This window comes from Orycteropus afer, unplaced genomic scaffold (assembly GCF_000298275.1).
Source record: "Orycteropus afer afer isolate SDZICR_OR568_19922 unplaced genomic scaffold, OryAfe1.0 scaffold00402, whole genome shotgun sequence".
NCBI lineage: Eukaryota > Metazoa > Chordata > Mammalia > Tubulidentata > Orycteropodidae > Orycteropus > Orycteropus afer.
In genome coordinates, this window is record NW_006921989.1 from 915,877 (window position 1) to 930,117 (window position 14,241).

Below are 14,241 nucleotides of genomic sequence, written 5' to 3' on the forward strand. Positions count from 1 at the left end.
CAAGTATAGCAGGGATTGTGGGGCTGGCGCGGGATCGGGCAGTGTTTCGTTCTGCTGTGCATGGGGTCGCTATGAGTCGGAAACGACTCGACGGCATTTAACAACAACACCACCACCACCACTTTGGTCATGTTGTCAGAAAGGCCCATTCCCTGGAGAAGGAGATCATGCTTGGAAAAGAGAAGGGTCAGCAAAAAAAGGGAAGACCTCCAATGAGATGGATTGACACAGTGGCTGCAACGAAGGGCTCCAGTATAGCAAGGACTGTGAGGATGGTGCACCACAGAGCAGTGTTTTCTTCAGGGTCTCTATGAGTCAGTGTACTTCATTATACCAACATAATTGCACGACACATTTCCTGGAGATAAATCTTTCTCTCTCTAAGCTTCAGTGTTTTTGCTTCTCTAGAGAACCCAGCCTAAGACAGAGGGGTACAGGGACTTGCTCTGAGTAGTGTGAAGAATAGGGCATGACCACGTCTGGGGTTGTGGAGCACTTGCCCTTCCCAGGAGCGTCTGAAGGGGGAGTCATCACCCCGTTCTGAAGAGCTGAAGACTGTGGCTGGCAGAAAGTCACATCTAAAGGTTCTAAACTGAACTGTCTTGCAGGTGTCCTAATGATGGTGGGCAGCTTGAACCCACCACCCCCTCCATAGGAGAAAGATGTGGCAGTCGGCTTCCAAGGATACAGTCTTGGAAACCCTACGCGGCAGTTCAACTGTATCCTTCGAGTCCAAATGGACTCCATCGCACGGGGTTGTTTTTTTTTTTGTTGTTCGTTTGTTTTTTGGTTTAGGCCCAATTCTGTGGGAGATAAGTCCTTTCACTTAAAAAATGAAAAACCAAAAAACTAAATTCACTGCCATCAAATCAGATCCGACTCATAGCGACCCCTCCTTGGGTTTCCGAGGCAATATCTCTAGGGAAGTAGATTACCCAATCTTCCAACCGAGGACTGGCTGGTGGGTTTGAACCGCCAGCCTCCTGGTTAGCGATCAAATGCCTTAGGAGGCACTACGCCACCAGAGCGCCAAAAAAAGAAAGAAAGAAAAAAAAAAAAAGGCCCACCTAATTGGACGCACCTTGGCGGTCACTTAGGGACCGGGCCCGAAAGGCGTGGCCGACACCAAAAGCGTACGGGTTATTGGCTGTATTCTCTTAGGTGTACGCCCCCAGCCGTCCAGTCGTAGGAGGGCCGCTTTTCGAGATCTAACGCTCGTCTGCTGAATAAAGAGGGTGCCCTTTGAGGCAAAGAGGTCTCAGTATCGGAATTCCTCCACTTGGTGGGGACGAGACCCAATGGGAAGAGGCCTTCGGAGGGCGGAGCTTCTTGTTTGGGGTCGCATTCCTAGGTCTTGCAAATTGTCCTTTATACCCCAAAAGAAAACTGTCGTCTAGGGAGTAGTCCTGCTGCGAAGGTGGAGTCGCTACCCTCAGTCTTGCGCGCCCGGCATCCAGCAGCGAATCCTAGTGGGGCGGGCCGTGTCGCGTGCATGACGTCATCGTGGGGCGCCGAGTGAGGCCGGAGCAGCTGGCCCTCTCGTGGTACTAGGAGCGGTGGGGCTATGCTGCAGCTAGTCCGGGTCGCTGTGCGGGCTTGGGCTCGGCCCGCCGGCTGCCGGGTGAGGCCAGAAGCCGGGGGTGGGATAGGAGGACAAGGATCGGGGGAGTCCGAGGGCACTCCTCACTCTTAGGCACTGTTTCCAGGCCCTGAACTCGCTGGCAGAAGAGGCAGCGCCGCAAGCGGTGGAGCAGGTGCCGGTGGCGAGCGCAGGTGAGGCTGCCGGCGTCGCCCAAGGAAGGGCAGCGGTGGAGAGCGCTGACCTGTGACCTCAACTCTGACCTCCCAATCTCTCTAGGTCCCCCAGCTCCCGCGCTGCGCATGTGCGAACTCCCACTGCCCGCGCATCGGCCCCCGGTGCAGGCCTGGGTGGAGTCCCTGCGAGGCTTCGATCAGGAGCGCGTGGGTCTGGCGGAGCTGCACCCCGACGTCTTCGCCACGGCGCCTAGGTGAGCACGCACTGGGTGCTGGGGCTATAAGGGTGAACTGAGTGTCAGGGAGTGGAGGATTCAGAAGTTAGGAGGGAAAGTGCTCCGTCTGTAGAACCTCAGTTTCTCCATCTGTCAAAGAAGGGTGATGGTGCCCCTGCCTCAGAGTTGTGAGGTTGAGGGTTGAGACGTAACCTCCTCTAGTAGTTAAGGGCGCCAAATTCTGGAGCACGACCTGTTACTGTGTGCCGTCCAACGGATTCCCACTCATATTAACCCTATAGAACAGAGTAGAACTGTCTGGAAAATCCTGTGGGGCACTTCTAGCCTGTTCCATAGGTCGCTATGAGTCAGAATCCCCTGAGGGCACACAGCAGTTTTGTTTTGTTTTGTTGTGATTTGGGTGAAAGTTTACAGAGCAAATTCACTTCCATACAGCAGTTCACATATACTTTGTCTCATGACATTGACTACAATTTACGCCAATGCAGCAGCTCCAACTTCCTCCCGATAGTTACCTCTTCCCTGTGTCCATCCCTCCATGCACTCCTGCCTCCTGAGCTGTCTCCCTGTGCAAAAACAGCCCTTCTTTCTCCCGTGGTTCCTCTCTCCAAAGAGTGTATCTACCTCAGGTAAATGTTCAACTCCTATGCTTGTCTTTTGTTTGGCTGGAAGCCACAGGTATAGGTTCAATTCCAGACCTGAAGGGCAGCTAGGGGCCATAGTCTCAGTGTTCCACCAGGTTCTGTCAGAGCAGCAACCTAGTGCCTTTTTTTTTCCCACCACAAATGATTTTGAGTTTTGTTCCACATTGTTCTCCCTCTCTATCCAGGATGTCCTACATAGATCCCCCTCCAAGTGGTTGATAGTAGTAGCTGAGCACCATCTAATTCTCCTAGTCTCATAGTCGTATAGGCTGTGGATCGCATGGTGTACCAGTCACTTGGACTAATTGTTTCCATGAATCTTTGGTTTTCTTCATTCTTCTTTGCTCTGGACGAGGAGAAACCCATCGTTGCATCTATATGGCTGCTTGCAAACTTTTAAGATCCCAGTCGCTACTCACCAAAGTAGGAGGTGGAACAATGTTTTGTGCAGTATGTTATGCCAGTTGAGCTTGATGTCCCCTGCGACTGTGGTCCCAAGCCCACAGGTTCAACTGCTCGGTCCCTCTGGGTAGCTGGCTGTGGCCAAGAAGTGACTACAACCTTGCCCCTTGTCAGTTCTACTACACACCTGGGAACTCTTACAGAACATACAAATACACTTATAGAACCATTGTCTGCCAACCCTATACATGGTCTTGGGTACATTCCCCTCTGCATAGACATACCTAATAGTTCAGCCTGTCTACTCATCTATCCACCTCTATGCCTATGTTTGCCTTCACTGACAATGCAGTACTGTGTGTGCAAAAGGGTTCACCTTTGTTGTCTGCACCGCCCATGTACCTCTCTCTGTGTCTTCTTCCTCAATGTCACTATGTTGATCACTCACATTTGGTACATTGCCCTTCTCTTCACCCAAATCAACTTATCTCTACCTATCTAACAGTATTCCCTCTCCTTCCCTCCTGCCCCGGTAACCAAAAAGAAAATTTCCTTCCATAGATAAACCTTTCCTTGACTTTTACAATAATGGACTAATACAATATTTGTCCTGTGATTGACTTATTTCACTCAGCATAATGCCCTCCAATTTCATTCACGTTATGCAGTGTTTTGCAGATTCTATGTTATTCTTTAGTATAGAATATGTATTCCATTGTGTGTTTGGTTAGTTTGGTTATCTATTCCTCAGTTGATGGACACCTAGGTCGTTTCCATCTTTTGACTATTGAGAATAGTGCTGCAGTGAACATGGGTGTACATATGTCTGTGCTTGTCATGGCTCTCACTTCTTTAAGATATATACCTAGTAATGGAATGGCTGGGTCAAATGGTATTTCTGATTCCAACTTTTTAAGGACTTGCCATACTGCTTTCCACAATGGTTGCACCATCTTAGAGTCCCACCAACAGTGTATAAGAGTCCCATTCTCTCCACAACCTTGCCAGCATTTGTTATTTTCTGCCTTGTTGAACTTTGCTACTAGTGCTGGGGCCAGGTGGTATCTCATTGTTGTTTTGATTTGCTGCACAGCAGTTTTTAAGGGAGTTCACAGCCAAGTCTTTTCTCCTGCAGAACAACTGGTGAGTTCCAGCCTCAGACTTTTTTGGTGAGTGGCCTTGCGCTAACCATTGCGCCACCAGGGCTTCTTGGGAGCTAGACCTACTGAGTTCAAATCCTGCTTTCCCCTTTTGTGCTTTAGTGTCTTCATTCTCAAGCGATCACTGTGATTATCAAATAAGTTAATTCTAGCAGATTAATTCTATGAAAATGTTTAATATTGTTACATTTATCTTTTTTTTTTTTTAAAAATAAAAATGAGAACTAACAATGACTAAAGGGTCCTAGGTGGTGCAGACAATGTGCATTCCACTGCGAAACCTAAAAAAATGAGCTCTGGTGGCATGATGCCTACAGCCTTTGACCGCTAACCAGATGGTGGGCAGTTCAAATCTACCAGCCACTCTGCAGAAGGAAGGCGGGGCACTCTACTTCCATAAAGATTTACTTGGAAACCCAATGGGGGTCACTAAGAGTCAGAATCGATTCGATGGCAGTGGGTTTGGTTTTTGCTAACCTAAAGGTTGGTGGTTCAAATCCACACAGTGGAAGAACAGGTCTGGTGATCTGCTTCCATTAAGATTACAGCCAAGAATGGAACATGAGCCTCCATGGCCCTGCAATCAAAAGAACTAGATGGTGCCCAGCTAGTACTGCTGACTGTTCTGACAGGGATAACAACGAGAGGTTCTAGATAGAGTGGGAGAAAAATATGGGACAAAATTCTAAATAATAAAAAGTCCAGGCTTACTGGACTGGTGAACCCCCAAGACTGTGGCCCTTACATACCCTTCAAGCCTGGAACCAAACTCACCCCCATGGCTCAGCTTTCAGTCAAACAGTAGACAGGCCTAGGTACTCACTCATTACAACAGTCAACTACACAGGATCAAAGGGGCAGCATTTGCCCGGGAATAAAGCTCAGAAGGCAGGAAAGGGGGCAAAATGGAAGTGGTAAACACAGGGAGGAAGTAGAAAGAATATTGTTATAGTGTGGGGATTGTAGTCAGTGTCCTGAACTGAAATGTGTATGAATTGTTAAATGGAAAACCATTTTACTCTAAGTTTTCACTCAAATCACAATAAAAAATTTAAAAAAAAAAAAAAAAACCTATGGGGTAGTTCTTCTCTGTAATGCCTGGAGTTGCCAAGAGGCAGAATCAAAAAGAATTGGTCGAAGTTTGACCATTTCAGGAGGTAGCATATGATCAAGAACCAATCATGCAGAAGGAAGAAGTACAAGGGGAACTGAAGGTATTGACAAAAAAACAAGGTTCCAGGAATTGATGGAATACCTACTGAGATATTTCAACAGATATAGCACTGGAGGTGCTCATTCCTCGATGCAAAGAAATTTGGAAGATGCTACCTGGCCAGCTGATTGGAAGTGATCCATGTATGTGCTCATTCCAAAGAAAGATGATCCAACAGAATGAGGAAATTATTGAACAATATCATTAATATCACATGCAAATAAAATTTTGCTGAAGATAATTAAAAAACAGTTACGGCAATACATCAACCGGGAAGTGCCAGAAATTCAAGCCAGATTTGGAAGAGGATGTGGAATGAGGAATATCATTTGCTGATGTCAGATGGCTTTTGGCTGAAAGCAGAGAATACCAGAAAGATGTTTACTTGTGTTTTATAGACTGCAAAGACATTTGATTGTGTGGTTCATAACAAATTACAGATAATGTGTAGAACACTGTGCTCATGAGGAACATGTACCTAGACCAGGAGGCAATCATTCAGACAGAACAAAGGGATACTGCTTGGTTTAAAATCAGGAAGGGTGTATATCAGGGTTGTATCCTTTCACCACATTTATTCAATCTGTATGCTGAGCAAATAATCCAAGAAATGACTATATGAAGAAGAACCTAACATCAAGATTGGAGGAAGGCTCATTAACAATATACTATATGCAGATGGCACAACCTTGTTTGCTGACAGTAAAGAAGACCTTAAGTACTTGCTAAGGAAGATCGAAGACTACAGCTTTCACTATGGATTAAACCTCAACATGAAACAGAAATCTTCACAACTGGACCAATAAACAACATTATGATAAACAGGGAAAAGATTGAAGTTCTCAAGAATTTCATTTTTCTTGGATCCACAATCAACACCTATGGAAGCAGCAGTCAATAAATCAAACAATGTATTACATTGAGCAAATTTGCTGCAAAAGACCTCTTCAGAGTTTAACACTTTGACCCAAGCCATGATACCTTCTGTTGCTTCATGCGCATGTGAAAGCTGGAAAGCCAAAGAAGGATTAATGCCTTTGAAATATGATATTGGTGAAGAATATTGAATATACCGTGGACTGCCAGAAAAGCGGACAAATCTGTGTTGGAAAAATACAGCCAGAAAGTTCCTTAGAAATGAGGATGGGGTGACTTGTCTCACATACTTTGGTCACGTTGTCAGGAGGGACCAAGCCGTGGAGAAAGATACCGTGGTTGGTAAAGTGGAGGTCAGCGAAAAAGAGGAGGACCCTCAATGAGATGCATGGACACAGTGGCTGCAACAGTGGGCTCAGGCATAACAAGGTTGTGAGGATGGACAGGACTGGGCAGGGTTTTCTTCTGTTGTGCATAGAGTGTGAGTCAGAACTGACTTGAAGGCACGTAACGACAGTCTTTAAAGGAGCAGCCTGCCACATCTTTCTCTTGTGGAGTGGCTGGTGGGTTCAAACCAAGAACCCTTCAATTAGCAGCTAAGTGCTTAACTACTGTGCCACCCGGTCTATGTGCCTACCCACTACCCACTGCCATCAAATCGATTCTGACTCATAGCAACCCCCATCGGGTTTCCAAGGCTGTGAATCTTTACAGAAGTAGATTACCTCATCTTCCTTCTGCGGAGCAGCTGGTGGGTTTGAACCACTGACCTTCTGGTTAGCAGCCAAATGTCTTACCCACTATGCCACCAGAACTCCTTGGTCTGTGTACCTAGCACAGCCCGTTTACATTTTAGTTAACTGGATCCTCATAGAAGGGGCTCTTTTCCTTAGTTTGAAGATAAAGAAACAGAGGCACATACAGGTTAAGTAACTTACCCAACGTCACACAGTTTTTAAGTGATAGAATGATGATCACAACCCATGCAAGCCAACTCCAAGGTCAGGTTTGCTGAGGTGTGTCATGTTTCTGATGTGCATGGTGTCTGGCACATATGGTAAGTCCTATTAACTTATTACTCTTACTGGTATGGTTTGGTCCCTACCTTAACAGAGTTCCAGTCTGATGTTGTTAGCTGCCGTCTGGTCAGCCCAAGTCCTGGCGACCCCATGCACAGTTGAATGAAACACTGCCCAGTGTTGCGTCAGCCCCATGACTGGTTGCAGACCCAACCATTTGACCCATCGGCTGATTTTCAGAAGTAGATCACCAGGCCTTTCTTCCTAGTCTCTTTTAGACTGCAAGCTCTGCTGAAACCTGTTGACTATATGAAGAAGAACCTAACATAGCATAGCAACACACAAAACTCAATGTGATAGCTGCACGTGAGATGCTTTGGGTGGTAACTGAACCTGGGTCTCGTGCGTGGAAGGCAAGAATTCTACCATTGCAAAAAAAAGGGGACCAGGTTTGCTGGTCTGATAGAGCCTGGTGGAACCACTGAAGACTATGGCCCCTAGCTGCCCTTCAGGTCTGGAATTGAACCCACACCTGTGGCCTTCTGCCAAACAAAAGACAAACATATGCATAGTTGAACATGTACCTGAGGTAGATACACTCCTTGGAGAGAACAGTCATGGAACAATGAGAACAATTATGCACAGGGAGACAGTTCAGGGGACAGGAGGGCATGGAGGGATGGACACAGGGAAGAGGTAACTATTGGGAGGAAGTGGGAGGGGAGCTGTTGCATTGGAGTAAATTGTAGTCAATGTCATGAGACAACGTGTGTGTGAACTGCTGTATGGAAAGTGAATTTGTTCTGTAAACTTTCACCCAAATCACAATTTAAAAAAAAAAAAAAAAGAATTCTACCATTGCCCCACCAATGGCACCTTCTAATTATAATATGTTGTTGTTATGTGCTGTTGAATCAGACCTGACTCATAGCGACCCCTCCTTGGGTTGCTGAGGCAGTATCACTATGGAAGTAGATTGCCCCACCTTCCTTCCAAGGAGTGGCTGGTGGGTTTGAACCGCCAGCCTTCTGGTTAGCAGTCAGGTGCCTTAGCCACTATGCTACCAGAGCTCCCCTCTAATTATAATAGGGCATGACAAAATAGATAAAAATACACTGTATTTTGTTTATTCCATAAATGTTTACAAAGCACCTGCTTTGTGCCAAGTCCCATTCAAGGCCCAGTTCCAGGTGTCAGGAATACTGTATTCAGTGAGCACCAGCATGGCTCGTGTTGCTTACAGTCTGGAGCAGGGTCAGCAGCCTTTTCTATAAAGGACCAGACAATAAATATTTAGGCTTTGCAGGCCATGACGGGGAGCTCTGGTAGCATAGTGCCTAAAGCACTTGACTGCTAACCAGAAGGCTGGTGGTTCAAACCCACTAGCCACTCCTCAGAAGGAAGGTTGGGCAATCTTATTTCCATAGTGATACTGCCTCAGCAACCCAAGGAGGGGTCGCTATGAGTCGGGTCCGACTCAGTGGTACATAACAACAACAACAACAACAGGCCGTGATGTTTCTCTGTCACAAGTACTCGTCTCTGCCCCCATAATGCAAAAGCAGCCATAAGGGGGAAAACAAAACCGCTTATCACCATGGAGTCATAGACAGTACAGAAATGAATGCACATGACTTTATCAGGCCAATAAAACCTTAAGTAAAGCTCTATTTGTAAAAAGTCAGTAGGCTGGACTGGCCTGTGAGTTGGCAAACTACTCCGGCAGTAGTGTCCAACGGAGCTCCATGATGGGAGCCACGTGTGGAGTTTTAAACTTTCTAGTAGCCACATTTTAAAAAGCAGAAAGAAACAGGTGGAGTTAATTTTAATAATGTGTCTATTGAGACCAGTGTATCTAAAATACTGTTATTTGGTATGTGGTACCGGCTGCATTTCAGGTGTTCAGTGGCCACATGTGACCAGTGTTCACCATGTTGAACAGCACAGAACTAGAGAGGCAAACCAGTCCGTGAGGAAGGTGATAATAAGTAAGCTGTGATGGTAGGGAAGAATAAAGGTACCATGAGGAGGAGGCAGGAGGATTCTCACAGAGAGATTGAGATGAAATCTGTAGGCTGAGAAGGAACCAGCCAGCAAGTACAAAGGCCCTGGGGCTGGACAACGTCCCCCACAGACAGTGGAAGAGCCTGGGTCTCTTCAGTAGGTGCAGAGCTATGGGAGGGTTTTAAGCGGAGGCAGGGCTTCCTCTCATGTCTCCACCTTCCGCACAGGTTGGACGTCCTGCACCAAGTCGCCATCTGGCAGAGGAACTTTAGGAGAATCGTGAGTGCCCTGAATGGGCAAGGTGGGAGGAAGGAGCTTTCTGCAGGGTGGAGGGGGCTGGAGGCAGAGTAAGCCTCCTGGTGTGTCTGCTCTGTGCTGCTCAGCCCGGGGTCTCATCTCTGTCCTGGACCAGTCACTGATGAGTCATTGCCAGGTATTTTCTGAGCACCTACTGCTGTGGGCCTTGTGCTAGGTGAGAGGCAGTGGGTGAGACTGAGGAGAACTCTGCCCTCAGGCTCTTAGGCTATTGGGAGAGTTGAGGAGAAATCAAGTAGTCATGCCTGTAAATCTGTCCTGGCAGGAAATTGTCCCGCCTCCCGTCTCTCCTGGGCCACCCTTCACACAGCAGCCAGTGCAATCTTCCTAAACATCCCAGTTCCCTTGGCCTGTGCATGAAGTCTGAACTCTGCCTCACCATTTAAGGTCCTGGCAGGTGCAGATGCCACACTCTCTGTAACCAGACTGAGCTGACTAGAGTCTTTCTCATTTGCCTGGCCAACTTCCCTTATCCTTCAAGTATCTGTTTGGGCCATGCCTCTTCCAGGAAGCTCTCCCTGAGTTCCTGTGGGTCCTACACAGCACCTTGTGCTCCTCACACCATTTAGCCTCACATCTGCAAATAGGAGCTGATGGGACTGAGATGAGGGTAGAGGGAACCATATGTGCAAAGGCCCTGTGATAGAGACCAAAAGGAGCCCACCATGGTTATAGAGGTCAGTGGGAGAACAGCGAGGAATTTGGATTTTATGCCAAGAGGTTGAAGAAGCTAGTATCAACCTCTGCCTTCTGTCTGCCCACCCCAGAGGCCCAGCATGGCCTCCCCTCTCTGCTAACCTCCTTGGCTCCCCACTACCCTTGGAATAAAGTCCTCAGCCCAGGATTTGAAGCTCCTCATGAGCCTCCCTGACACACACCTGTCTTGGATTCCCTCTGGCCACCTCTTTCCCGTGCCCTGCCTTCCTTTCCACTGCAGCCACATTAGAATCATTCAAAAACACTGAGCAGCTATAGTTCGCCAGGCGGCAGAGCCCTGCCTTTGTGAGGCTGACATGTAGAGTGTAGGGGATCCTCTAATTCCTTTGTCTCCCCATTCGCCGTGCCTTGGGTCTGGCTTCCTGCAGGATGGATCGGTTTGTCTGACTCAGTGCTGTGTCCCTGGGCCTGGCACCCCATAGCTGCTTGACAGCATCTGCCTGGCAGACATGGCCCCCTCCTTGCTTTGCACCCACAGAGCTATGCCAAGACCAAGACTAGGGCCGAGGTGCAGGGCGGTGGCCGGAAGCCCTGGCCGCAGAAAGGCAGTGGGCGTGCCCGGCATGGCAGCATCCGCTCCCCGATCTGGCGAGGAGGTAAGCGGGCAGGGCAGGGGGCGCTGTGGGCAGCATCTGGGGGTTTCTTCACACACAGCTGCCCACATCTGGAGCCTGGGATACCTTGTCAGCCCCATTTCCCTACCTCCTCAGCCCAGCCAGGCAAGGGCATCAGGACCCAGGCCCACAGACGTCACTGCCTCCCTCCCCTACAGCTCGGGCCTCAGCCTTTCTCAGCAGACCATGGCGATAGCCCCTGTGGGCTCCCACCTCCCATCTCTCCTGGGCCACCCTTCACACAGCAGCCAGAGACATTTTGCTAAACGTCCCAGCTCCCCATGGACTTTGCATGAATTCTAAACTCCTTGCATTCAAGGCTCTGGCTGCTACAGATGCCATGCCCCCTCTGACCAGACTGAGCTGACTAGAGTCCGTTTCCCATTTGCCTAGTCAACATCCCTCATCCATCAGGTGTCTCCACACTTCCTCCAGGAAGCCCTCCCTGACATCCTCTGGCCCCCCATAGCCCCACGTGCTGCTCCCCACAGCTCTGATTCCTGCTGTAGTTCAGCGTCTGCCCTGCCAGAATGTGAATAGCATGAAGACAGGCGTCATGTCTGTCTTAGTCCGTGCTGCCATCCCTGGGCCCATCCTAGTGTGGACACACCAACAGACGGTCCTCACCAGGGCATCTCCCCTCTAGAGCTGGGTGGTTTTAACTTGCTAATAATTACAGCATTAACAGCTGTGATAATAATTAGCTCACGTCCTGGGCTGTCGTACACACGCTGTAATAATTAAGTCTGTTCTGTGCTGTTTTACACCTTCTGTTCCATAACTCACCTGACCCAGTCCCCACTCCATCCCTCCTTGAGGCCCCTCCCTCCGCTGGCCTTCAGGTTGGCACCTCCAAGCCTACCCTCCACCACCCCCATGCCAGCCACTGGGGTGAATGTCTGGCTTCCAAGCCCAGCTGTGGCCTGGCCTGGCTGCTCACATACCTCTGTCCCCACAGGAGGCGTTGCCCATGGCCCCCGAGGCCCCACGAGTTACTACTACATGTTGCCCATGAAAGTGCGGGTGCGCGGCCTCAAGGTGGCGCTGACCGTCAAGCTGATGCAGGTGCAGGCTGCGCCCCGACCCAGCTGTGACCCACAGGGCCCTGTAGCCTGGGGAGTGGGGCTCAGACCGTCCTGTCCCTCCCACTAGGATGACCTGCACATCGTGGATTCCCTGGAGCTGCCGACCCCAGACCCCCAATACCTGACGGAGCTGGCCCAGTACCGCCACTGGGGGGACTCTGTGCTCCTCGTGGACTTGTAAGGGTTCAGGGCAGCGTGGGGAGGGGCACAGGGCACTGCTCTCTGCAAGACTCACCTCGGCTCCCATTACAGAGCCCATGAGGAGATGCCGCAGAACATGGTGTCAGCCGCCTCCAAGCTGAAGACCTTCAACCTGATCCCAGCTGTTGGTGAGCCACCCCCAGGGCCCCAGGTGCACATGCAGGCAGGATGGGCAGGGACAGCAGCTGAGTCGCTTCATCTACCCGCCACCCTCAGCATCAGGGAGCACCCCTCTGTTCCTCTGCTTCCCCAAACCTACGCCTGGGGAAAGTATCTTTCCTAAGAAATGCTCTGAGGACGCCACACGTCACTGACATCTGAGAACACTCTTGGCTCAGTGCCAGGTGCAGCGTGCGTGCTCGGCTGGCCGGCTGTTCTCACTCTGAGAGCTGGTGAGGCAGGAGCGGGGCAGGCCCTGGTGGCCAGTCTGTTCTGAGCAGGTGACACTCGTCAACCCCTTGACCTGCCCCAGACCTCCTCTGGATCTGCTGCCCCACGGGTCCAGCTGCCTCCTGAGCAGCTGCACACAGGAGTCGTCAGGCGTCTCAGACACGGCCCGTGCTAGTACGGACCCCCCAAGCCACCACTTCCACGGCATTCCTCATCTCCACACGCACGAGTCCTTCCTGCCAGTGGCTCAGGTCTGAAGCCACCCCATCCTCCTCCACTCCTTGTCTTGACCCCGCCTATCGGTGCTGCCTTTAGACAAATCCAGAATCCGACCACTCCTCACCAGCCTACTCCCAGGTTCCGGTTCTCTACCCCCACAGCAGCCACAGGGCACCTGAGTCAGGGTACGTCCCTCCTCTGCTCAGAACCCTCTGTCGCTCCCACCTCACTCGGGACAAAAGCCCAAATCCTTGCTGGTACTCGGGGGACCTGTACCATCTGCCCACCCCTCCTCACCCTGTCTGCTGCACTCTGCCCTCACCCACCCTGCTCCTGCCACACCGGCCTCCCTCTGGCGTACCATGCGTACCATGCCATGCTTACTGTGTGTCTCCTTCAGCTGGAATGCAGGGCGGAGATCCCGGCCAAGCTCAGCAGATCCTGAAAGGCAGGGGTGGGGGTCTCAGCTAATCAGCCGTTGATGAGCTAGGACAGTCCCTTGCCCGGGGGCTTACCGGTTGTGAGTGGCTGAGCCAGGATGTGAACTCAGGCTGCAGGGCTCCTAAACCCACACTTTGAACCACGAGACCAGGAGGGGCGCTTTCCTGGGCTGGGTCAGGTCGGGGGAGGAGGCACCCACCTCACCTTCAACGCCCCTCGGCCCGCCCCCAGGCCTGAACGTGTACAGCATGCTCAAGCACCAGACCCTGGTCCTGACCCTGCGCACCATCGCCTTCCTGGAGGAGAAGCTGCTGTGGCACGACTCGCGCTACACGGCGCTCTACCCCTTCCGCCTGCCCTACCGTGACTTCCCCTGAGCCCCGCCTGGCCAGCTGGGCCGATGGCCACCCTCTCTCTGTACCTCTCCCATGCCAGGCGCCTGCTCTGAGCCAGGCGAGGCAGTCCCGGGGCACTTGGGATTCTGGTACCAGCCTGTGAGGGAGGCCCCTCCTCGTTAGGAAGCCGGAGCAGAACAAGCAGGGTGGAGTGGCTCTGCGGAGGGCTCCAGCCAGCTCCGGCTCTCTGTCTCCCTTTTCTCTTACATAAATTTTATATTTTAATCAAAGAGTTGAGGAAAATAGAAAATGGTTTACTGCCGTTTTGCTTATTGAGAATAATTGTATTTGGCGGGTCGGGTTCCTTGGTTCCGGGCACTGCCAGGTCTTTACTTCTTCAGGGACCTTGCAGGCTCATTTGAAAGTACCATCAGGGCTGTGCTTATACATTACCCAGAATTAACTCACACGGGTGAGTCACTGACTGGGTGCGCACACAGGAGCTTGAGTGCCGATGGTTCCCAGGAAATGACACCTGGCCTGTCCCCCTGACCACTCATCCTACACCCTGATCCCAGAGAGGATCTGTGGTCCTTTCTGTACAGCCCTTCGTTT

General features: G+C 50.5%; 1 protein-coding gene across 1 annotated transcript; it reads left to right on the top strand.

The window, feature by feature from the left end:
- Window positions 1-1,564: 1,564 nt before the first annotated feature.
- Window positions 1,565-13,668, top strand: MRPL4 (mitochondrial ribosomal protein L4). The gene is made up of 9 exons (XM_007953567.1): window positions 1,565-1,621; window positions 1,707-1,773; window positions 1,859-2,009; window positions 9,537-9,588; window positions 10,820-10,937; window positions 11,914-12,020; window positions 12,108-12,217; window positions 12,293-12,369; window positions 13,523-13,668. The coding sequence occupies exons 1-9, from the start codon at window positions 1,565-1,567 to the stop codon at window positions 13,666-13,668; spliced, it is 885 nt and encodes a 294-aa protein (XP_007951758.1).
- The last annotated feature ends 573 nt before the right edge of the window (window positions 13,669-14,241 follow it).

What these genes read in the sequence shown, in the direction of transcription:
- MRPL4 (XM_007953567.1), top strand. Translation starts at nt 1,565, where the DNA reads ATGCTGCAGCTAGTCCGGGTCGCTGTGCGGGCTTGGGCTCGGCCCGCC. An exon ending in CTCGGCCCGCCGGCTGCCGG is followed by an intron (nt 1,622 to 1,706) that starts GTGAGGCCAGAA and finishes CACTGTTTCCAG; the next exon opens with GCCCTGAACTCGCTGGCAGA. An exon ending in GTCTTCGCCACGGCGCCTAG is followed by an intron (nt 2,010 to 9,536) that starts GTGAGCACGCAC and finishes CCTTCCGCACAG; the next exon opens with GTTGGACGTCCTGCACCAAG.